General features: G+C 41.2%; 1 protein-coding gene across 11 annotated transcripts in view; it reads right to left on the bottom strand.

Annotated features, from left to right (window-relative positions):
* Window positions 1-23,471, bottom strand: part of ARHGEF9 (Cdc42 guanine nucleotide exchange factor 9) — a 307,760-nt gene that overhangs the window by 132,284 nt on the left and 152,005 nt on the right. The window contains exons 1-2 of one of the 11 annotated variants that reach the window (XM_073361046.1): window positions 19,470-19,716; window positions 12,362-12,447 (exon numbers count right to left, since the gene is read on the bottom strand). The exons of 6 other annotated variants lie outside the window; for them this stretch is intronic. In XM_073361046.1, the coding sequence (XP_073217147.1) occupies window positions 12,362-12,397 (36 nt within the window). In that variant the 5' untranslated portion in view covers window positions 12,398-12,447; window positions 19,470-19,716. Of the gene's footprint in view, window positions 1-12,361; window positions 12,448-13,451; window positions 13,593-19,469; window positions 19,717-23,471 lie in introns of those variants that run through there. 4 more of the 11 variants (XM_073361044.1, XM_073361043.1, XM_073361047.1 and 1 more) reach the window with 4 other exon arrangements.

Raw genomic sequence — 23,471 nt, 5'->3', positions numbered from 1 at the left:
TACTATACACTGAAATGTAAGTACAGTATTTATATTCCAATTGATTTATTTTGTAATTATATGGTAAAAATGAGAAAGTCAGCAATTTTTCAATAATAGTGTGCAGTTGACACTTTTGTATTTTTATGTCTGATGTTGTAAGCAAGTAGTTTTTACGTGAGGTGAAACTTGGGGTATGCAAGACAACTCCGACTCCTGAAACGGGTACAGTAGTCTGGGAAGGTGAGAGCCACTGGTTTAGATAACTGCAGCATATTCTTGATTTTTTCCCCCTATTGTTTGTGTCATGCTGGCTTGACAGCCCTACAGACTAAAGTCCTCTAACATCTACAGAACATGGATAGCATGGGCAGCAGCATTGCAAGCTTCTTCCACGCCAGTCTACCATTAGACCCAAAGGGTACTCTGCTAGGGTTTAGGATTAATTTAGTCTCCATGGCCATTAAATGTTTTGCCTTGATACTGCGATTTCCAAGATGTGAATTATGGTAACCGTGATGTGGATAACCATCCATCAAGAAGGGGGCTGAGATCCCCACCTCTGGCCACCAAGAAAATGGTGATAATTTTCAGCTACCACCAGCTAGGACTGGATTTCGCCAGTAGTAGGACTGCTCTGCTCTGCCCCTGAGAATTCCCCCTGCCAGTGCAGGTACCTTTCTAGTATAGGGACTACAAATCCTCACTCCCCAAAGCTCTTCTCTTTTCTATTCTACCCTATATAGGTTCTTATATTGTATTCATCATCCTGGTATCATCTGCAGACTGAATATGGCTCTGTGTGCATATCTAACTATATCATTCAGTTTTTGATTAAGCACTTGAATCCAGCCAGCCCAGACACTATGCTTTACAGACAGCAGGGAGACCCTATTGATGCCCTTCAATAGGAACTGTGCAGTGCAGCACACCGACATGCATCACCCTGCTCCGTGGGCATGCTGAGATCTTGAGAGCCACGGAGCTGAACCTTTGGGTCCTTAACACTGCACAAGCTCAGACCTCCCTCCATAGCTGACCTCATCTCAGTGATCCTTCTCCTTTGGATTGCTTGCATTTCAAGAGGCCCTACTTGTACAAAACAGTTCCTCAGACTTGCACACGCATACCCTGCCAAAGCCTTAGCATCTCGCCCTCGTAACCTTCCCTCTCTGTCTATTGGCCTGCCTGCCCTCCTTTGGCCCATCATGCAGTCGCTGATTTTAGCCTGAGCCACATTAGCTCAGGATATAATACAGAAGCACATTATCTTATGTAGCTCTTGCACCTGATATGTCAGCAGAGTCAAGGTAAAAGAATTAAGTACTTATCAAGTGAAAGGAAACAAAAAAGGGGCAACTTCTAAAGCCAGGTTTCTGGGCTTTTCTTTAGCCCAAATACCAGTGACTCAGTCGAGTCCTTTGTAGTGAATCATCTCCGGGTTTCATCTCCCCCTCCACTTCCTCCTCCCACAAAAAACACCTGATGACCACACTTCCCTCCTCCTCATATATTGCAAAATCAAAATGCAGTAAAGACCTTGAGTTAAGCAAAACTGGCAAAATGTCTCTCCCCTGCAAAGCATGAACATCTAGCTGATCTATTTGAAAACTTGCCCTGAAATCCCCCCAAAGGCTGCCTCCAATTCCTCTGGCACCTCAAAAATCTCTCCTTGAGACACCAGAGCTAGACTAGCAGCTCTGTAGCGGAAGGAACCAAGCAAGGTCAATATAGTAGACATTCAGATACTGCTTAGTGAGTTGACTTGATCCTTCATCAAAATATTTTAGCTCTTCTTTTAGCATAACACTTCACTGGCCATGACATGGCAGGCTGAGCCAGTGTGACAAACTGTCAGAACAGATTTTTTTTTTAAACACAAAATGTTAAATCTAGACTTTAAAGGTAGAACTGGTCCACTGAGCCTCTGTTTCACGTGTGAAGTGCCTCCCGGAAAACTGAAGGATCTCAGAGTTCCTCGCGGTAAAAGGCCTCCCAAGAGCTGGTTAGCACTATTTGGGGATGATTATGCTAGCAGCAATGGTGGTCACATGGGTCCAGACTTCTCTTTTAAGAAGCCATCAGTTAATAAAAGTAACCACAAGAGCTGCCAAAGCACCTGAACATCTGTCACTTTTCAAACAAAACGCCCCGATGAGAAGAGCTTGCTCTCTGATTCAATATAGTAACAACTGGGAGTTATCAGAATCATTCCGTGGACACCAATGACAATAACTGTTGCTACAGAAATAGGATCACAACAAACACAATGACCCATTATTTCCCACTCTCTAAAGTCATACATCACAGTTTATTACCACTATTTTATTGGTAATAACCTATTTACCACCAGACTATAGAGGGTGTCAAATCCAAAGCAGTTTCATGTTCCTTGTTTGAGGCGGATATAGATATTGATGAGCTCAGTGATTCACTTTAAAGAATACGAGTTGACTTTAATACCATTGGCAGCCTTTTGGGACAAGTGCCAGGGAGTTTTTATGGAACTCCTCAATGTGTGTGCAAATCTGAGTGGGCATCATGTGTAAATCTGTGTGCGGTATCTGTGTGGGCATGCGACACTGTATGTGTGTCTGTCCAAGCTAACGTCCATGCATTCATATCTGCTTGTCAAAATCAGTATGCGTCTGAGATTTGGTGTGCACACGCACATCTACCAGTCTTTGTGCAACTGCAAGTGTGCATGTGCACACAGTATGTGAGCTTGTGTGTGTATGCTTGTGTACCAGTCTTTGTGCAGCTTCATGTGTATGTGCAAATTGATGTGTACCTACATATATAGTGTCTGTGTGTACACAGAGATTCAGAATGAGAGCACTTCTAGTTTCTTTGCACTCAGTTAGATCACGTTTTACAAACTCTACATACCTGAGGCTAGCTGGGTTGTAAGTATGCTCAGAAAGCACCTTCTCAATATGGTGGGAAATGGGCTGGGATTTGGTGATTCTCAACTTCAGGAAGCCCAAACGTTTTCTTTCTTACTGGGACTCAACTACATTTTTATAGCTATGTGAAGTGAATTCTCCTTAGAGTAGGATGAGTAGTGTTACATTATTCTCTCATTACAATATGCTAGGACAGAAAAAGCCACCTGCCATAACTGTTATCTTGCTACTGGCATTGTCTAACAAATAGGCAAGGTGCAACAGTTGAAACACAGCATTCCAACAGCTAAGCATTAGTTGGCAGACAATCCAGCCCATGGTTTCGAAGATCCTGGATTCATTTCCAGATCCCTACATTTCTTTTTCAATATTCTCCCCCATTGGATCCTTTAGGATTAGCTAAAGGTTTCAGCTCACTGTTAGAAAAATGGCTGATACTACTGCAGGCAAAGAAAATGGCAAGGAAGGCTGCTTTGTAACTTAAAAGCCAATGTGAAGCAGGAACACTTCCCGAACAACATGTGATGGGGCAGAAATTAGAATATGATACAAATATAAGGTTTTTTGTAACAGAGAAAGGACAGGTCACAGAGGTAATCAATATAGAAGGGGGATATTTAAAATATAATGTAGTGAGGCTACTGGACACAGACAGGACCCTGTATTTCTGTCTCTCTAACTCGCAGGCTAACAAAATGTAACCTGTGCTTTCTAGGGTCATCCATAAATCCAAGGGTCTTCTGACCACACTAATAGAGCAAAAAGGCTGGGGATAGGTTCTCAAAATGCACATGCAATAACTTTACTTAAGGCAGATCTGACTCAGGGGATCTTTTGAAAAGCAAGGAGCAGTCACCAAAAACCTCTGATCTCACCCTGTTCACAGCCTGTTCAAATGTCCCAACTATTCATTTCTATTTATTTAGATTTACATACCAAAAAGGACACCTACCACAGCTGTGGGTGCCTGACAGTTAGAATCACAATCCACACAGGCCTAATCAGCCAGCAGCAGACCAGAATTAACTTAACCAGCCAGTCATTTAAAGCAGCAAAATATACCCCCTCCTCGAGCCCCTACCTTCAAGCCTCCTGAAAAGCCCTAGCAAACAGGTGGTTTTTGTACCCTGAAGCTCATCAGAGTTGAACTCTATGGGACCAAGGTGGGAAGCCAGAGGCCAAGGGGCCCTGAGGGAGAACGACTTGCTGGCAGCTCCATTTCTTCTATCTTGAGGGAATTCCAGTTCACTCACCTCTGATGACGGCAACTGTGGCCATATCACCTCAAGTAGGAAGGTCCCAAGTCATTTAGGGCTTGATCAGTTAAAATCAACAATTTAACCTCCCTACACAAACTAGTAGGCAGCTAGAGCAGATCCTTCTGTTCAAGAGAGAAGGAAGAGAAGGATCAAACCCTGTATTTTTAAACAAAATTTTAATTGGTGGAAGCCCCAGCTGGGACACTTAAAACTAGACTAGACAAAATACTAAAGAGATGGAACACAGCCAACAATCCTGCACTAGCAGGGAGATGAACTGGGTGATTTAATAGGTCTCTTCTATCTCTAACTCCAACAATCTGATGAGTTCTAGATGGAATTAAAATACCTTGAAAAGCACTAACACACCCTATTTTATCTGAAGAACAAAGAAAGAAATTGGTCAAAGATGACAAAATACAAACAAAACAAGAAAAGCAGTAAGTGGTGTAAGGTATATGCGGGTGGGGACAAATGTTCCCATTAATAATTCATCAAGAGTAATTAATAATACAATTGTACAAGTACATAGCCCCTCTAATACCAAAGCATTTTGCAAAACTATAAATACAGAAATCACTTGCTCCTCCACACACATCCAACCGCCTCTAGGAAAGAACACAGGAGCTGCATAAGTGTCCACAATGATGCTGTGAGACAGTAAAGGATAGGAAGTGAGGAAATTGCTAATTTTGACTGGAATTTAAAAGGAATTTAATTCAATTAGGCACCCAAATTCCATTGGAAGTTGGGCATCTAATTCCCTTAGGCTCCTTTTTACATCCAGCCTTTAACCTACCAAGGAAGTTTTAAGGTGGACAGAACATAGTTATCTATAGTTTTGCCAGGACACTGGAGCTAAGAATCTTACTCTGGCAAAACAGTGCTACAGAGTCTTTAGTGATCATGAGTGACCAGAATCTCTTTCCTGTGTCTCATCTGAAAGGCAAACACTTTGCCCTAGACCAGAATGAGCTTAGCTGGAAAAATCCAAGACTACACCCTGAGGCAGCCACATCTAAGTCCTGCACAACTATGATCAAACGCTGTGAGTTGGGATAGGGTCTAGGAGGAGGCTCTATTTCTCCACATACAGAACTACCAACACTCACCATGAGCATGTGTTGGGGAAAGGGCCTCTCAAGGAGAAAGGCCCATGATGACTTTTGTAAGACTTGTTAAGTTTCTTCAGAAGCAGCTCTAAATACACAAGAGGCTTATTATTTTGGACACAAGGAAAAACAAAGAGGGGCCTGCTCTCCTGGAAGACAAAGACATTCAGTAAAGAACATGTTGTAAATTATTATTTTTCCCCAGCTACAAAAGATCCTGGGCACAGGCTGCATTCAGGGAGCTAAAGAAGAACGGGAGAGAAGGGAAAACTGTCTCTGCCAGGTCTGTCCATCTCACGCCCCTTTTTTAAAAACCCATTGTGCTAAAAGTCAGCAGAGATGAACTGGTATGCAAAACTGCACAGGGTCCCTCCAGGGTGTTTTCAGCTCGCATGTTCGTCCAAATTTTAAAATGTGACTGCCCAAAGCCATTGCCCAGGGTAAAATGGGAGAGAACAATCAGCAGTACTTGGGGCTGAGCCAGCACTTTCCTAAACCACTATCCGATTCTGACTCAAAAAGCTCATTAAACTATGCCAGGCCAAGAATTTGTAGGTGCTTCGGAGTGTGCCTACAGATACCTTGCTTTGGTTCAAAAGGCTCAGGTGTGTAAGTAACACAGTATTCATAGTGATCCATGGGGCCACATGGCATGCTATCCAGTCGGTCCCAAAGGCCCTGCTTTCCAGCAAATTCAAACTGAAGCAGCCCACACTCTTTTTAAGGATTGGATTAGTCCCAGATAATAATAATAAAAATATCCCTTTCCCTCTGCTCCCAACATTACCAGGTGCCCAGTTTGCAGAGACCGCCTACTTGTGAATCTATCTGTCCTGGGAACTAGCTGCTGCTCCTGTGTCCTGTTCTCAACAGAACAAGCTTGATCCACCAAGACTCCTACTGGTGTTTCCCTTAAGCACCGTACAAAGTTATGCACACAAAGGAATCACTAGGAACCTTGGTAACACAGACGTTACTATACCGTCATGGACTGATGGTCCACAGGATCAGAGAGATTAGAGGTGGAGAAGACCTGGTAGGATCATCATTCCATCAATGAGCCAATAGAGGATTTTTCCCAGAGCACATTCTCTAGTATATTGTCCAATCTAGTTTCAAATGTGCCAAGTGATGGGACTTGAACCAGTTGCTTCGGGAGGATATTCAACAGCCCAATAGATTACATTATCTATATTTTTTCCAGATATTCAGCCTCAGTTTCCCTTTTTTTAATATCATTCCATTAACCCCTAGTAATACCGTGTGTAGTACCCTAAATAATTCCTCTCCCTCCTTAACCTTTACACCCGTTGATGATTATGTCCTCCCAACCCCTCCTCCCAAACATCCCCCCTTCAGTCCATCTATTTAAGCACTTTCAACCTTTCCAAGCAAGTCAAGCCCTCCAGACTCCTGATTGTTTTTGTAGCTCTTTCCTTCCAGTTTCACTCTATGTTGCTGGTACAGTAATATCCAGAAGTGAATGCTTTTAATGCAGTATCCAGTATCCAACAGCAAGGAATGTAAGCTGCATCCCTCACCAATGTGAAAAAGTTCCCCTGGCATATTATACCATGCTATCCTCTGCGGCAACTTCCCTTCTAGCCTAATTGAGGAGGTCAGCTTAGCTCCCACTGAAGGGAACAATGGATAATACCATCTGATCCCAAATGGAACCGGAATGGCGACAGCTGGATTAATCCTGGGCAAATAAAGAATTTCTCCGTTCAGGGATGATATCTGGGAGGAAAGAACAGAGGGAGGAGAATGTTGGAAGCAGGATGAGATGCCCAAGAATGGGATCAGAGGAAAGGGAACACTAAAGGCATTGATCCACTTGCTCAGGCTCTGAGCCACTCTGCTGTGAAATCTTTCTAAATGTCTGCAGTTCTGGTTATCAAGAAACTCTCCCATCACCCCGCCGCTGCTGGTGAAACCTGACTTCAGAGCAGATGTGTGCTGTTCCAGAAGCTCCATCGAGGCATTCTTTTGAGTTGAAGACAACACCCCACACCTGTGTGCTGCTGCTCTGTCATTTAAGCCCAGATTACATTTAATGACAGACTTTTAACAGGAGACAGAGAGAGATAATATTATAGGGATGCTTTGAAGGCAGGGTGTGGGGTTCTTAGCTCCATGAAACCAGTTAAAGTCCATGGGATCCACCTCCTAGAATCTGTTAACCCAATCACAAAGTGTCCCTTGGCAGCTTTTTATTTAGGAAAACAATAGGCTGTAAAAACATTTTGCTTTTTAAAAAACTCACGTTGAGCTGTGGGGTGAAGCTCAGCTAAGCACAGCCTGCCTCTCAGCGGGCTAAGGCCACTTTCTCACCACTGCAGGTAGCCTGATGGCAGCCCTGAGCATTGCCCTATATGCTCCAATGTTCCATTCTGTGCACAATGCTTGCCAGCAAGGATGCTGCAAGAATTGGATCATGCTATCCTGCAAGGATTGGATCAAATGCAAATCAGGTGTGGCAGCTTTAAATGACAATGACAGAAAAGGAAACAAAGCAACGCATCCTTCGCAAACACTACAGAACATGGGGAAATGTCAGGTGCCCTGTGCTGGCCTTTCATTCTGAATGGGTCTCACCATCATCATTAAACATGTTACCTAATTCGAACATTAACTGCTATCCCTAACCCACAAGATTCAGAGAGCCCTCAACTCTGGTTGACTTCAATGGGTTCTTTATGCTGGATTAAGTATTTGGAATTTAGTTAGGTGCTCAGATATTACAATGATGAGCGTGAGCTAGACAGACAGACGTTTAAAACATAGGTGGCCATAGTAAGTTTTACACCCTGGCTCATTGTACAGAGTTGATACAGAGGTGCTGTCCATGGGGGCCAGAGATCCCAGTATGCCATGCTCCATCTTGACCAGAGCAGCTTAGCTTGCAAAATGTGAGATAGTCCCCCGCAAAATCAGGATCATTCCACAGAAATCTCAACGAATAGCATCACACCCAGGATGGGACATAACCGGGGGTCCTTGCACAAACTCCACCCCTCTCACATAGCTCTGCAGTGCAGCAGCACTGATCACCTTGGCAGTTTTCACCATGGAGCTCACCAGCATCAAAACCCTAAGCCTTTTCTTCAGAGAAGGTAAAAGACCCAACCCATTGAGGAAGGTACCAGATCACTTCACCTCTCACTCAGCCCCCAACCTACCTCGGAGGGTATCTTCTCTGGATGGATGGAAGGAAAAAGGAATGAAAATAACACTTAGAATGAAACGGCAAACAACGAGCCAGACAGTCATAAACATGTGGAATCCTGACTCTTATTCACTGGCCCTCACACTCTACTCTACAACCTTGAATTGATTTCTTACCTCAGATAGATTTCTAGATGGCTTGCAATTAAAATGACTTATGCTGTGCCATAAAAAGGTTACTGGTCTTCACTGCAGAGTTTTTTATTGTTTAAGTTTCTTGACTTGTTTGATCATTTTATGCTTTTAAATAATATCAACTAGTCCATGGTTTATAGCTTTCTTTTCTTTTTTTCCCTTCTTCAAGCCAAGCTGTTGTGCATCCATTCATCTTTATGTTTTATTAACACAAGGATTCTGCTGTGGGCAGCTTATTCTCCCTTATTACATCTCCCTATTTATAGTTTGCCAATGGCAAAGATTCCCATTGCAAGCACTGAGAATGGCTGCTGAGAAGACTCATGGAGCAACTTATGCATTTATCCACAAAGACATCTATTCAGCGAGCCACCCTGTACTCCAATGATGCCCTTGTCACATGCCTCTGGCAAAGAAAACTTTTCTATCCAATTTCCTGATTCCTGCCAATAAAAGCCAAACAGATCAAATATGGGAGGTCACACAAGCAGATCAAATATGGGAGGTTACTCTTGAACAATATAAAAACAGCCTTGCCTTTTCTGAAAAGGTTTAAAGGACACTTTCAGGTTGAAACCTCTATGAGGCCCAGTCCTGTTCTCCTTACTCTCACAGATGAGCATATTACTCTGAGACAGTTCATTGGGGCCATTTGAAGAGCAAGGTACCATTTGAAGAGCAAGAGTATGGACAGCAGAATCTGGCTCCCAGTGAGAAGCAAGTTACTGAGGGCAATCTTGTTGCTTTACCATGAGCTCTGTGTATGGGACATCACACAAGTGACTCATCCTGGGAGCTAGTAAGGGAAGGAACTGTCCCTCCAAGAGGAAAAGTTCCTTCACTTCTTCCCCCTTGATCCACGTGGGTGGGCATATCAAAACAGTGTGAAAAATGGTTGGTCATGTAGGATTTCTGGCCAAGACATTGGTAGCAATATCAGACATCTCACTGGAAAGCCAGTTCTCGCACGTCCCCAGTTCAGTGTAACAGATGCATGGGTTCTTATAAGCATCCCAAATTCCATAAGCTTATTCTGACTGACCTGGCTTTGAGCTCTAGTGATTAACAGTACTTAGCACAATAGGGCCTTGCTCCATGACTGGGACTCCTAAGTGCTACGATAATAGAAATAATAAATAAATAATAATAATAATAATATACCATCACATGAGTCGGGTAGTCCGGTGGTCTGGGTTCTGTTCCTGAGGTTCTGGTTTCTGCAAATACCCTGATCCCCTATTGAGCTCAGGGTGTTTCCAGGAGGAAGTGCTCAGCATGTAGCAGAATTAAGCCTTATGGAGCACTCTACAAGGCACTTAACTTCTTCTGTGTGCCTGTTTCCCCATCTGTCCAATAGGGACAGTACTACGGTATTTACCTACCTCACAGGCCTTTAATTAATTCTTTTTTGGAAAAATATTTTAAGCTATTGCAGTGAAAAGTGTCAAGTATTGTTATTATCCAGAGAAGCCATGGAATATCGGCAAGAGCCAGAAAAAAAAAAAAAAGCAAATGGGTGAAACTGACTGCAGTGGACATGGGAGGAAAAAAGGGAATTTAAAGAAAAGTGACAGTGGGATATTTATCCATCCAAGGGAAGTGGTAAACATCCCACACATACAAATCACCAGCTAATGAGCTCTAGAGAACAATTTTGCTTTGGCAGGGGGACGGACTGGATCATCAACTACAAAAGTTCTAAAACGTTGGTCCAGGAAGCTCCAGTCTGTGGCATTTGAACCACTAGTGGCCTATTTGAAAACTAAACATCACGCACCAGACACCTGGGAGGGGATGAGGTCTCCAGCACCAAAGAGTAGAGCAGCAGCTGATCAGATAGGACTTTTCCACCTCTAACTCCTAAGTTTACATGATTGCTCATTTGAGATCTAAAACAAAGTATGTGAAGGAGGAAGTCAGATTATGGCACTAGCTAGAGCTTAAGGCCAGGCCCAAAAATATCTACAAGTACAGTGCTCCGTAGTCCTTACACTAGGATATAGTCAGGCATTGAACAAATGGATGGTATTAAAGATACTGCTTTTGATTAGGCAATTACAATGATGCAGTCTTCCACAAACAAAATACCCACAACCCCCCCTTACACCTAACAGCTGTGTTGATACTATTTTGCATGCACACGTCTGACTTATTTTTGGCAGGTTCTTGTGATTCCTTCACCCTGAAGAGACCTACAACAGGCTGGGCTGAGCATTTTCGAGCCGAAGAGAAATTTTATCCAAAAGGAACTTGTGACAACATTCTCTCCCCCTGCTTCCCGCACTAGGAAGATAAACTTTTAGGAGGCAGGAGATGGTGTGAGAGTTTATGGCTCTGAGCAAAATTAGTTAGATTACATTGCCTGGTCCCGGGTACAGCTAATTACAGACAAGCTTGTGTCAGGTTAAAGAAACAGCAGAAGAGTTTACCAGTGGTCCACAGCAGGGCTATACTGGTGTGGGTCACTTTTGAGCTGCTCAATTGAGCATCAAGAGCCTAAGCTTAGCGTGTGTTTTACTAATGTATTTGGAGGAAAGGGCTTTAGCTTTGCACTTGTACCCATTTCAGATGCCACAAGAAATCAGGAAAAAATCAAGGTTATTCTTTTCATTACAGATAGGCTTGGACAGGTTAGATTTTTGTTGGTAAATGTCAATTTCAACATACAGACACAACTGACAAAAAAAAAATATTTCCATTGATGAGAACTGAAATTTAGATAGGCAAAGTAAGAAAAATGCTGCTTGAGAGCTTATTAGAGTTTGATTTAAGGATATTTACTTTGTATATTTTTATATGGGATGTTGATAATTTGTGTTTTAATGGTTATAAAGCTTTAACTTTTTGAATCTCAACATCTACGGTCATTAAATAATTATTGTCTAACATACCTGCTCCCCCCTCCCCCTGCCCCATAATTTCCCACAACTCTGAAAATTTAAATCCATATACAAAATTTCAAAGGCTAAACCCCATAATTTTGTGCAACTGTGAAAATTTAAATCAAATAAAAAACATTTTAAAAGCTTGAAAATAAACATCAATGTTATCTATCAAAATTATAAAAAAATAAAAATGGAATTCTACCAAGTCTCGATATAGATATTCATACATAATGCAGCTTAATTCATGAATGTTTGGGAAGTACATCCAAAGGCATTAGAAAAGTACAAAGTGCTAATTTTGATCAATTAACAATAAAAGAGTAATTTTATTAATTCACAATATTAAAACAAAAGATCCTGAACTGCCTGAATGCAGACTGAAGGCTTTACATAGACAGAAACAGAGAGGCTCTAGATTAATGCCATTTAAAATACTTTTCGTGTATGAGAATAATACCATGAATAGTCTAATATTGGCACATGGGCAGTGCATATCCAAAACCTTTGGGACCAAATGTATCCCCTTTGTAGATCCACTGAAATCAGCTGAGTTACAGTAGGGATGAATTTGGCCTACACCTTTTATTAAACCTCCAAGTGGCATTCAAGGTGTTGCTCATAATTATGAAGCACTAAAGGGTTTTGGTTCTCATTATCTGGAAATCTGCCTCTCTCCCCGGGACAGACTGACACAAACGAGATCAGCAAAGGTGCTCAATCTGGAGCTCACACAGTATAAATGGGAGGGAGCTGTTGGTTCTGTGGGGCGGGGAGGATGAGGCCTTGATTTCAAAGCTCTCTCTCTCACACACACACACACACACACACACACCCCGCACCCCTCACAATTTGCTAACCTTCGTGGCACACTGCAAAGCCTGTGTTTTATCCATTTTCTCCCAGGCTGTTGAAGAGAGTGTGGTCTGAGGTGGATCTCCGAGCACTTTAAAAAAGGAAAGGCAGTACCATTATCCTGATTTTTATAGATGGGGAAATTAAGGCACGGAAAGGGGATGTGACTTGCTCAAGGTCACCCACCAGGCCAGTGACAGAGCCCATGTCCCTGGAGTCCCACTCCAGTGCTTTATGCCTTTTACTATAATGGGCAAGGCACCTAGAGCACTGGATGGGAACCTATAGTTTTATTTATGTATTCATATTTCTAAATACAATACTAAAGGACTGTAGCCTATTATTCACTGATAACTGGTGACACTGATAAGAAGAACATCCACAGTTACATTAGAGAAGATTGTTTTTTGAAATACAAAGGCTATAAACCCTCATGCTTCAAGGCATCACCCACCAGCTAGCTAGCAGGGGCCAGAAAGGAACATCCCCTATAGGCAGGTTATCAGCTATGGAGTTAGTTGCATCTTTCTCTGACATGTCTGGTACTGGCCACTGTCAGAGACAGGATACTGAACCAGAGGGACCCCTGGCCTGAACCAGTGTGGCAATTTCCAACCTCCCTGTGGAGAGCTTTGGTTTTTAAAAGCAATATAGAGTTATTCACTTCACTCAAAAGGCAACGGCCAGCTTAGTCCCAGCAGATATATCTGCTTTGCCTTGGGAGATGAAAACAGTTTGAGATCTTTTATTTTTACTGGGTAAATTAAAAATAAATAAGCGATCCCATGTTTTTACTTCTTTAGGGCCTCCTCCCTTTCAAAGCCCATAAAGCATCTTACAGACATATTTGAATTAAGCTGCATAGCCCTCTGTGAGGAAGGTAAATATTACAACTTCTCTTTTACAAATAGAGAAACTGAGGCATGGAAAGACTAAGAGGTTAAGACACATTTGCAATTTCAGGCCCAATGCCCTGCTGCTCCTCCTCTTCCCTTTGGATATACTGAGAGAGGAGAGTGCAGAGATGCTGTAACATATAAGCAGCTGGATACAAGCCCTTTTGTAGGAAAGAAGAATTCAGATCCTCTTACTTACTCCTGTTTGACTCAATACAGATTCCTCTTATTTGCTGTTTGTTCCCACTCCCCTAGTTCCATCTAACTGATGATGCTTCCCCCAGCTCTCAATGCTTACTGAACAAAAAAAACTTCCCCATCCTCTTTGAATACTCTTCTGTTTGCTGCATATGTTGGCATTACTCCCTCTGGGTCCAGATGGACACTCTTAAGGCTGCAGAGCCAATTAATACTGTATTCAAATCCTCTCCTATTTTACCATTCATATATACATCAACTACAGCCACAATGCTGGAGAAAAGAGTCTAAAATCAGCTTGCAGAGCCATAAGGCTCTGGCTAAAAGTAGATGTTGATTTCATTCTCCCATTTGTGTGTAGGCGGATGGGTGGGTGAGAGCATGTGAGAGATAGGGGGAGGGGTGCAATATTTATTTCAAGCCACATTTGTGTCTGATTTCTTGAGGCACAGCGATTTTAAAGAGAACAGAGCCAGGGAAGGGGGAAGGAAGATTCCTTGCAGGCGACACATAAAGCAAAGGAAGACCCATCATCCTCATCCTGAGATTTTGCTATTATTAATTATTATTATTTACTTTAAAAATATAACAAAACCAAAGGCTGGTGTAACCAGATTTTCAAATCAGACACAACTGTATATGACGAAAACATGGCCAGTTGGCAGAACTACACACATCAATGGTTAAATGATGCTAACAAATGCTGCCTGCAGAAGGCCTGCCTCCTAATGAATTACAACGTTTTCTTCACTCCCAGAGATTATGTAACATGCACTTGCCTTGCCATTGCCTCATATTTATCAAACCATATCAGGGAACACACACACATACTTATAGATATAGATATATGCATGCACACACATATGTGAGTGTGTGTGTGCGTGTGAGAGAGGCAACCTAACAAACTCTTACACAAAACAGACCCTAGAGATTACTTAAACCATCACTGAAAGACAGCCACCTCTGGGGTGAAACACAGCAACTGTTTAACAATACATAGCAACACTACAAAACAGGAGGTGAACAACAAAACCATGCCCTACTGAAACTGGGGGAGGAGGGAAAGAGAAGATAACAAGAACACTGGAGCAAACACCCCATAACAACCCCCTATCCTTGCAATACCTGCCATTAAAGTGGCTTTGATGACTAGCCGCAGTCCAATTCTGAGTTTAATGTCTCATCAGAAAAATGACAGCTGACCCAGCACAGTGCCCTGTACATCCCTGCTGGACTAATGGCTCAGTACTGACTCAGAGAGGAGAGCACCATGTGCTGGATCATCAACACCACTTCCTGGAGTACTGCGGAGATCTTTTGGTGGGAGGATCCTTAAAGGTGCCGTAAGGCAAGGTGGGGGGCTGCAGTGTAAATCAGCTTCTATTAACAATTGTGAAGGGCTCTCATGATTTGCACAGAAGAGGACTGTCTCCTCTTAACAGTCATTTCTAATCGTTTCTGTCACACATTTAGCCGTAAATAAAGAGAATAAACTAGCTCCTCCCAGGGCTGCTCTTTTTTAAAAATTTTTAATCCAAAAGGAAAGACTTTCAAATGTCTCTACAGAATCCCAGCTCTCAAGCAGATTGGTGCAATCTGGCCCTGGATGCTATGCGACTAGAGATTCATCTAGCCTTAACCAGAGGGGCTGAACATCCCATCCAGCTGTTGCCTAAACCCTCCCAAATTATAGCAGCCTCTCCCTGTTAATTACAGTTGATGCTGTTCAAAACCTGAGACTTGATGCCCCCAGTGAATTGAGCCTGACATGGTCCGGAAGCTGCCGTCACTGAAAACAAGGCCTTTTTCTCCAGCACAGGTGTGATGCCCACTACATGTGGAAGACTGATGTGGCCCATAACTCATTCCAACACCTTCATTCCTTTTAACTTCCTTCATCTTCCATCTCCTCTTGGCACTGGTGTATAATCAGGCCAGATTGTGGCTTTCAGCCACTATCTGGGTTGGAAGGCTGGTGAGGAACAGCGCGGCCGTCTGTGGCCGGGGAGGAGTTTTGGTTGATGCAGCCAGGATTCCTCCTGGGGATCTAGAGGAAGCCTGGCTGGAGTGACAGTACCTGCCTGCCTTCGGAAGGATGCTGGGTGTGCACACTCCTCCCCTCACAGGCCAAGTCCACTCACCCAGGCTCCATCCTCACACCACACCACCTTCCATATCCCCTCTCAGTGGCAACAGTCTCTGCTTCCCACTTTGGCTGGTCCTACTGAGGGACAAAATGAGGGAAAGCTACTTGTGCAGGCTCATCCTCATGTGCAGAGGCAAGTGTGTGTATCTCTTTTATATATATATATATATAAAATATCTGTGTGTATCTTTTTATATATATAGGTATCTCTCTCCTCTCTCTCTCTCTCTCTATATATATATATATAAAATCAGATAAATGCACACATATAGTCAATCTAGTATATGGTTAACACAGGTATTTCTCTCTCTCTCTCTCTCACACACACACACACACACACAACTGTGGTAATAAATGTGCATTTCAATTCACAGTTCTAGATCAGATTCGTGTAAACATTCCTGTTGCCATTAAAAACAAACTGATGCTTCCCCGAAGCTTTCAAACACATTCCATTCAGATCCAGAAAGCATTCTAACAGTGCGTGCTTTTTAAACAGAATTTTGATGGAAGCTTAGAAAATCAAAGCACCTGCATTACTCTTGGGCCCAGGAATGCATATTAAAAACAACCACCAAAGCTTAATCACACTTCTGCAAGCTTACAATGAAAATGACTGCACCTCAGCCAGGTAAGGAAGGAGAACAGCACATAAACTAATCAGTAACTTATCGAATCACAGAGAAGGAATTTTAGATAGCAAGCATTACCTAAATATAAATTTAGTGTCAGAATAGAAATTACAGTACACAACCCATTGCATAAATCTTGCCAGACAAAGAGAATTAACTAATACAGAAGGGAACAGTGCCGTCAACATTAACATACGAAATCTGGTCAATAGGAATTCTTTGAAAAATCCTCTCCTGAGGATACTAGCAAATCTTCATTCTGCTGTCCCAGTGAGTTCATTTAAGATGTCAAAAAACTTTTTCTCCAGCTATTACCAGCAAAATAACTCCACAGCTTAGCAAGATAAAAGACTAAGCCCTATGTTGCTGTTATTTCAAATGTGTATTTTATTTATTCTAGGCAGGAGGCTGTTTTGTACCTTTTTTTTTTTTTTTTAAATAATTACTAGAGACATCTCCCAGGATGTTCCTTTAAAAAAATAATGTATTTCTTCTGCTGATTCCACTCCTAAAGTCTTCTGTTTGTGACATTACACTCACTTTTACAGCAACCGGTTACAATGTCACAAACAGGACTGTGGATTCAGAAATTTGCCCCTGGAGAAAGTTCACCGTTTAGTAATAGAGACCTTCATTCAGGCAAATGCCCCAAGTATTTGAAAAAAGGTGGAAATTGGGAAGAAAATATAAATCAACAGACTTTGACTTAAATAATATGATTCTCAAGATTTGCTACTGGGCGTTTAAAAGATACTTTGATATCCCCCTGAATAACTGTCATGCTGTGAGGTCAATGACAATTATCCTCATCATTATGTGTAAGACATCTCTTTATAAAAGCCAACTTGTGGGGCTGCCACATGTATATGAAAACGAGAGTAACGGATATTGGCTGTACTTCCAAGCAGAAAATAAACTAAAATATTTTTTTTCTTTTATGCAGTGCGTTTCAATAGAAGAGATTAACAAACTCTGTACAACGAATCACCTCACCCACTGCAAAAATGCAGCTCTCTCTGGGGAAGATTGTGGCAGCTGCTCAACAGTGCACAGCAACAATACATGACAGCTTAGCACAAGACGTAAAGATTAACAGAGCACATTGAAATTTGAAGGGGAAACTGATGCAGGCAAAATACAAACTAACATTTGCTCAGCACATACTTATTCTCATGAAAGTGCAATGAGCCAGCTAATGACTCAAAATTATCAGGAGCCTAAGTTTACATATGGGACGCCAGAAAAATAAAAAACACAAGCAGCACACCATCCCCTGAGGTAGCTGGGGCATTGCTTCAGTACTGACTCAGAAAGAAGAGTGTCACCTACTGATGCAGGGCAGCAGGGAAAAAGCAGTTACCCCTATATCCAATCAGACCAGAAAGTAGAGGAAATGGGCTGGAAACACATTCCCATATTTTAGTTAGGCTTCCACTCAGAACAGACAGAGACAATCACAGGCAGCAATCGAGTAATATCAACTCATATGTCTCTGTTCAGGCTAAGGACTGACAAGCCTCTTAGCCACCATTATCCATTTTCCGAAACTGGCATGGGCATATACTTAATTTTTTCATGCATTCATGGTTCCTGGATTCTATCTGAAGGAGAAGTGGAAATCCCAAAATAGCTGTGAGAAAGATACTCCTTACCAAACTGAAAATAGGGCCATCTTGGAAATCTCAAAATCAAGCCTGTTCTCATGAGGTTTCCAGATAACAACATTCAGATAAAATTAATATAAGCTTCAAAGAGGCATCCACACTTTTGCATGATTACCTAAAGTGCACCTCTGACACTCAGGAGGAAGTGCGGAATATTGGATAAGGCACTTGACTGGGAATCAGGAGGCCTTGATTCTTTTCCTAACTCTGCCATTAACTCACCATGTGACCTCTCTGTCTTGGTTTCCCCATCTTTATAACGGGGATAAAGACAGCTAAAGGACCTTATACAGCACTTTAGGATACAGTATGGATAAACCATGATAAGTATTGCTATCACAAATCCACGTCTCTTTCTTTAACTGCCTTTGAAACACAGTTCCTCGGGCTTCTCTTTAATTTTGGTTATCCTCTATTGACAAAGCCTCCTGACCCTAAAGACACACTCATCAATGGGAATTCTCTGGAGGGCTTTCTGCCACAAGTTTCGTCTTCCCAGTGGATGGTCCTGACAATGCAGAAGGTAATATTCTAAAAGCGCTTTTCTGAGTGGAAAAGCAGGCTGCATGATGCTTTGAAGACAACGATCACAGAAAGAGTTACAGAGAGCCCAGCAGTCTGAGGGTTCTCTAGAATTAAAAATAAAATCTTTTTTCTCTCAGGGAAAAGCTCGTAGTCACATGAAAAAAAGATCCTTCATGGTTTCTTCAGCAGCTCTTCCTCCAGGAGCATCTATTTTTAATTGGCAGCATAAATCACTACAGCTCACAGGCCAGAACAGGATTCCCTTAAAACAAAATACTAAATCCAACCGCTTATGGTATGGGCAGACGCCCTTTAGCCAACTAATGCCCCACACAGCTCAGCCGTTTGAATAGAATAATAAAACATTACATTCAAATGACATATTAGTATATGAGAAAACATTAATTGATCGTTCCTCACAATACTCCACTGATGTAGCATCATCCCAGTTTTACAGCCCTGGAGACCAAGACTCAAAGAGGTGAAGTGACTTGGCCAAGGCCACTCAGAAAGTCAGTGGCAGAGTTGGGAATGGCTACCTGGAGACCTGTCCTCCAGTCACCAGCTGTGACCCCCAAGACAAACACATCCTCTCTGCAGCAGCACGGTTATTATTATTGATAATAATTTGATAGTTCCCCTCAATCTTCCTAACTTTGGACTGTTGGGAATATCTCATATGAAAGAGAGCAAATGACACAACTTATAAAGTAGCCTGGAGAACATCCCATTAGATGAGATGTACAATGAATACAATTACTGTAGCCAGTTCAGAAAGATATACATTGTGAATACAAAAAAAAAAAAGACAACCCCTCCTCCTCTACCCAGATGCATTACTAACAATATATAGCATATACAAATACAGAACGGTCATAGGTACATAGATACATACATGCAAGCAGGCAAGCACGGTATACAGAGAATTAAGAACTATATCTCCAATCACAACCAGCATTCACTAAATAAAAATAAAAGAACAACAATACAATGAAATGAACAGTAAAGAAGAGATGGGTTCTGTTAATTTAACAAATTAAAAAAAAACTTACATGGATTTTTGGCAATTTTCCTTCAGACATTATACACAGCAGTTGGGCTGTGTACTGAATACCTGATCCAAAAAGAAATATAACCACATTATGCAAACAGATGGGGGCAGGAGTCAGGTGAACATGCAGCTCTTAACAACATTCATCTATGGGATGAGAAAGCACCTCTGCGTTCCCACAAAAGGACTGGAATCTACTCAGCTCTTCATTCACTATAAAGCATAAACAAATGCTGCACTGCTGCCATCCCAGGGTAAAATCCAAATGGCAGGACAGAAAAGAACAATCACGTCAGAGACTTCTGAGCTGTCCCGTCCCCTTTTACTTGTCATGTGAGATTTAAAACGGACGGGGGGGATATCAAGAGGGGTGGCAAAAGCTTTTTTTTTAATCCCTTTTGTTAGCCTTAAAGAATCAGAATTAAAACCACACTGAAGAATGGAAAGAATAATAGGTTTAGTACTGATAATGGTGACATATTCGCTTTTTCTGAAGCATCGGGAAGGAAAAATATGCACCCGTGTTTCCCCTTATCTAGAAAGGTGCCTGGATCTTTAAGAAGGTGGATTAAAGCTCAGGAGGAATGGACTTTTTATGTACTGTGTGATACAAGGGTTGCTATGATACAGTCAGAGGCATTTTCTTGAAATAACATTGAATCCTGCTGAAGCTGACAAAGAGTGAATTAGGTCTCCAGTCACCCCAGCTCGAACATATACATGTAGCAGTCAATGGAAAGCTTTTATGGGATTAATAGGGGGTAATTTTCATGGCCAGCATATTACAGAAGGGATGTTCTCTCTTTCTCTCTTTTATTTTTAATTAAAAGGTAACTTTCCCCTCTCACCTATTTCAGGCTTGAGTGTTCCCACAAAAGTGAAGCACACCCTATTCAGATCGAGGGAAAGAGACACTTAAAGGGCCAAACTTCCACAACCGCCTCTGAGACCCTAACTCTGCAAACACTTATACATGCAAGTAACTTGAATAGACCCATTGAGTTCAAGTATGTAAGCTACTCATATGCATATGTGTTTGTATGATCAGGTCCTGAAATTGCAAGCGCAATTATTTGAGAGTGAAGGTAATAAAATATGGACATCTAGCCATGTTGTCACCCCAACTAACACCACTTCATTATTATAAGCAGTCATGGCTTGGACCATGAATGTGGAATATTGTGATATTTCTTCCTCTTTAATAAAGACAACTAGCTAATTGCTCCTGAGAATCAAGCAGTTAGACGGCTGAATGCTATATTTTTTAAATGCAGAATTGCAGTTGCAACATCACCAAGACATGATTGTAGAGGCTGGGTTGAGGGCCATTTGAAAGACTGGCCTTTAATGAACAGGCTGGGGAAAAAACAGACTCATTTCTAATGCCCTTTTCCTCCCTTCGCATCCAAAAGTCTATGAGAAACCCCTACCCATACAATAAGAACAACACTGTCTAAATGACACACAAACTTTTCTACTCCCAAGCTTTCATTTTCACACTGTTACATATAAATCTGCTTTCTTTGATTCCATTAGCCTTCAGGAAAATAAAATACAAGATTGAAATTGAAATTATTTTCCAATGTCCAGGTTCCAGATTTATTTATTTTTAAATAAAATGAAATAAAAAAAAACAATACCCAGTGATCACTCTACAATTATTAGAGTTGAATGTAGCATTTGGCACCCCTCATTCCACACACTGTACCCCCATTTTAATCCCCTAGCAACACAAAATACAAAACCGCACCACTAATGGAATCAAAATTGTAGCATACAAGCTAACACACTCAGACACAGACCCTTCACATACTAGCATGCTCACACATACTCTAACATACGCTGTCATATACACACACATTTCCAGAATGCAAAATGTCAGCCAGAATCTCTGCATTAGGAATGTGAGTGTGCTAGATGTAAATACACATTAGTTACCAAGCATTCCTTGTACAAATCTTATTTAAAGGTAAACCTTCATGCCAAAATCTAACCTTAAAAAAAATTCAGACAGTTAAGACCAGTTTTCTCTCTGCTTTTTTCCCTGATTTTTGGTTTTTATGTTTCCTCCCCTACTCCTCTAAATAACTATGCCATTCAAAATTATTAAATCAAATCATTTTGGGGGGTTGTTTGATTGTTAGTTTTCTAAGGGGAGAAATCCCAGGCAAAGAATTCCCATTTCATGGTCACCTATGTTCATTCAATCTGGTTCCAAGAGGTTCTCCAACCCATGCGTATATTGACATCAGATTGCTAAGATAGAAAACAAAGCAAATTCTACTTGTTAAGCGATCCAAACCATCATCATGATGATTTTTATAAAAGAAGACCCACTCAGAAGCAATCACCTGTTCCATGGATAGCTACAAGTGAGTAAAAGGAAAGACAGCCAGCAGGCACTGGAGTTGTTGCTATGGGATTGTGTCACAATTTATGGAGTTATTATAGATCAATAGATAAAATATGTATTAAAACTGGCTATATTGATTAAACATTTCTTGCTGGTTTACGTGACTGAATGCTACAACATTTGACCCTAGTGATTTTTTTTTCTTCCCTGTATTTGCCATTAAAGCCAGGTTTGAAAGTGTCAGATTTGCAGCATTTGTTTTAATTTCAAATTTTGACACTTAACTACTATAACTATCCACTTAACTATACACAAAACTTTTTGCTTAACTTGTAACTGACATGCTCATCTGGATATATATGTGTATATATGTCTATATCTATATCTCCATCTATGGCTCTGTGAATAGGTATTATTCCAGCTAATGGACTACATAGGAAAAATAATGTAGACAGATGGAGCTAGTTCGAACTGCCTATATTATCACAGAAATACACTCACAGTTAATATTATCGTGAGACGCAAACATTTCCAAAACATGCTGTGATTATTTTAATTTGTATTTGTTTATTTCAGCAAGCCTGGATCTTTTCTTGTAGCAGAAATAATAAATAAAGAGTGGACAAGATTTCACACAGAAACACTGCTTCTGTGTATGGTATTTGCATGGAGAAAAGCTATTACTCTTCCCAGCACATTTTGTATTGCTACTAAACTTTGTGCATTGAAACCCACCTCCAAAACCACCCTGTTACCCAGCTTGCAAACAATTTCATTTTGCTCTGGACATTTCCTAACAGAAGGACCTTGAACTAGTGGACAACTTCTCATTGAGCCTATAATGTGTAACTTAGCACTTCATTTTCAAGAAAATCAATGTAAATGAAGTCGCCAAAAACTGCCCATATTGGAATCCTGTTATCCCTGAGATGGGCAAAGATTTTTCATTTGTACATTAAAAAAAGGAAGCCTAACTAATATTTTTAGGAAAAAAAATCAAAACAAGAGCAAAACCCTTGCATCTGTTGATTTAACACAGGAAAACAAAGCATGCATTACTTTTCATCTCTGATCTCTTCCCATTCTGCAAAGATATGAAACACACATAAACAGAAAAAAAAAACCCAGCTGGTTATGTTTCATTCTCTGCTATATATCTAAAGAAAAGAGCTCTGCTAAACTGGTGGGAACATAGAATTTGGAGGCTTCTGGACTGAACATTGAGTATTCCAGTCACACTGTCAAGGCAACACAAATGAATCAATCAACCAAATTTCTTCCCCTTTTTGCGGCTGAATGCTATTTTAGCAAAGATTTAATAACATTCATTTCTCAGCTAGGATTTCTTTCCACCTTTTAAAAACGGCCAGTGCTCTAGATTCAATTAAATACACACCGTCTCTCACCTGGTACCTACATAGTTGCTCTCAGAGACACTCGACATTAACTGCTTGCAAGAAATGTTGACCAAAAAATCCCTATTCTGTTCTTAACAGGAGTCCGTATTTTTTAAAGGAATCAAAACAACATACGTAGTGATTATTCTTTTAACAATTTTTTTTTTTTACTCTGTTTCTATCTAGGTATGTACAGCTGTCTCTAGCTATCTGTAACCAAGAGATATATGAATGGATTATTATTATTTATCAC

This window comes from Lepidochelys kempii, chromosome 9, assembly GCF_965140265.1.
Source record: "Lepidochelys kempii isolate rLepKem1 chromosome 9, rLepKem1.hap2, whole genome shotgun sequence".
Taxonomy (NCBI): Eukaryota; Metazoa; Chordata; order Testudines; family Cheloniidae; genus Lepidochelys; species Lepidochelys kempii.
Note: the sequence above shows the minus strand (reverse complement) of the source record. Positions and strands in the feature narration are given on the sequence as shown.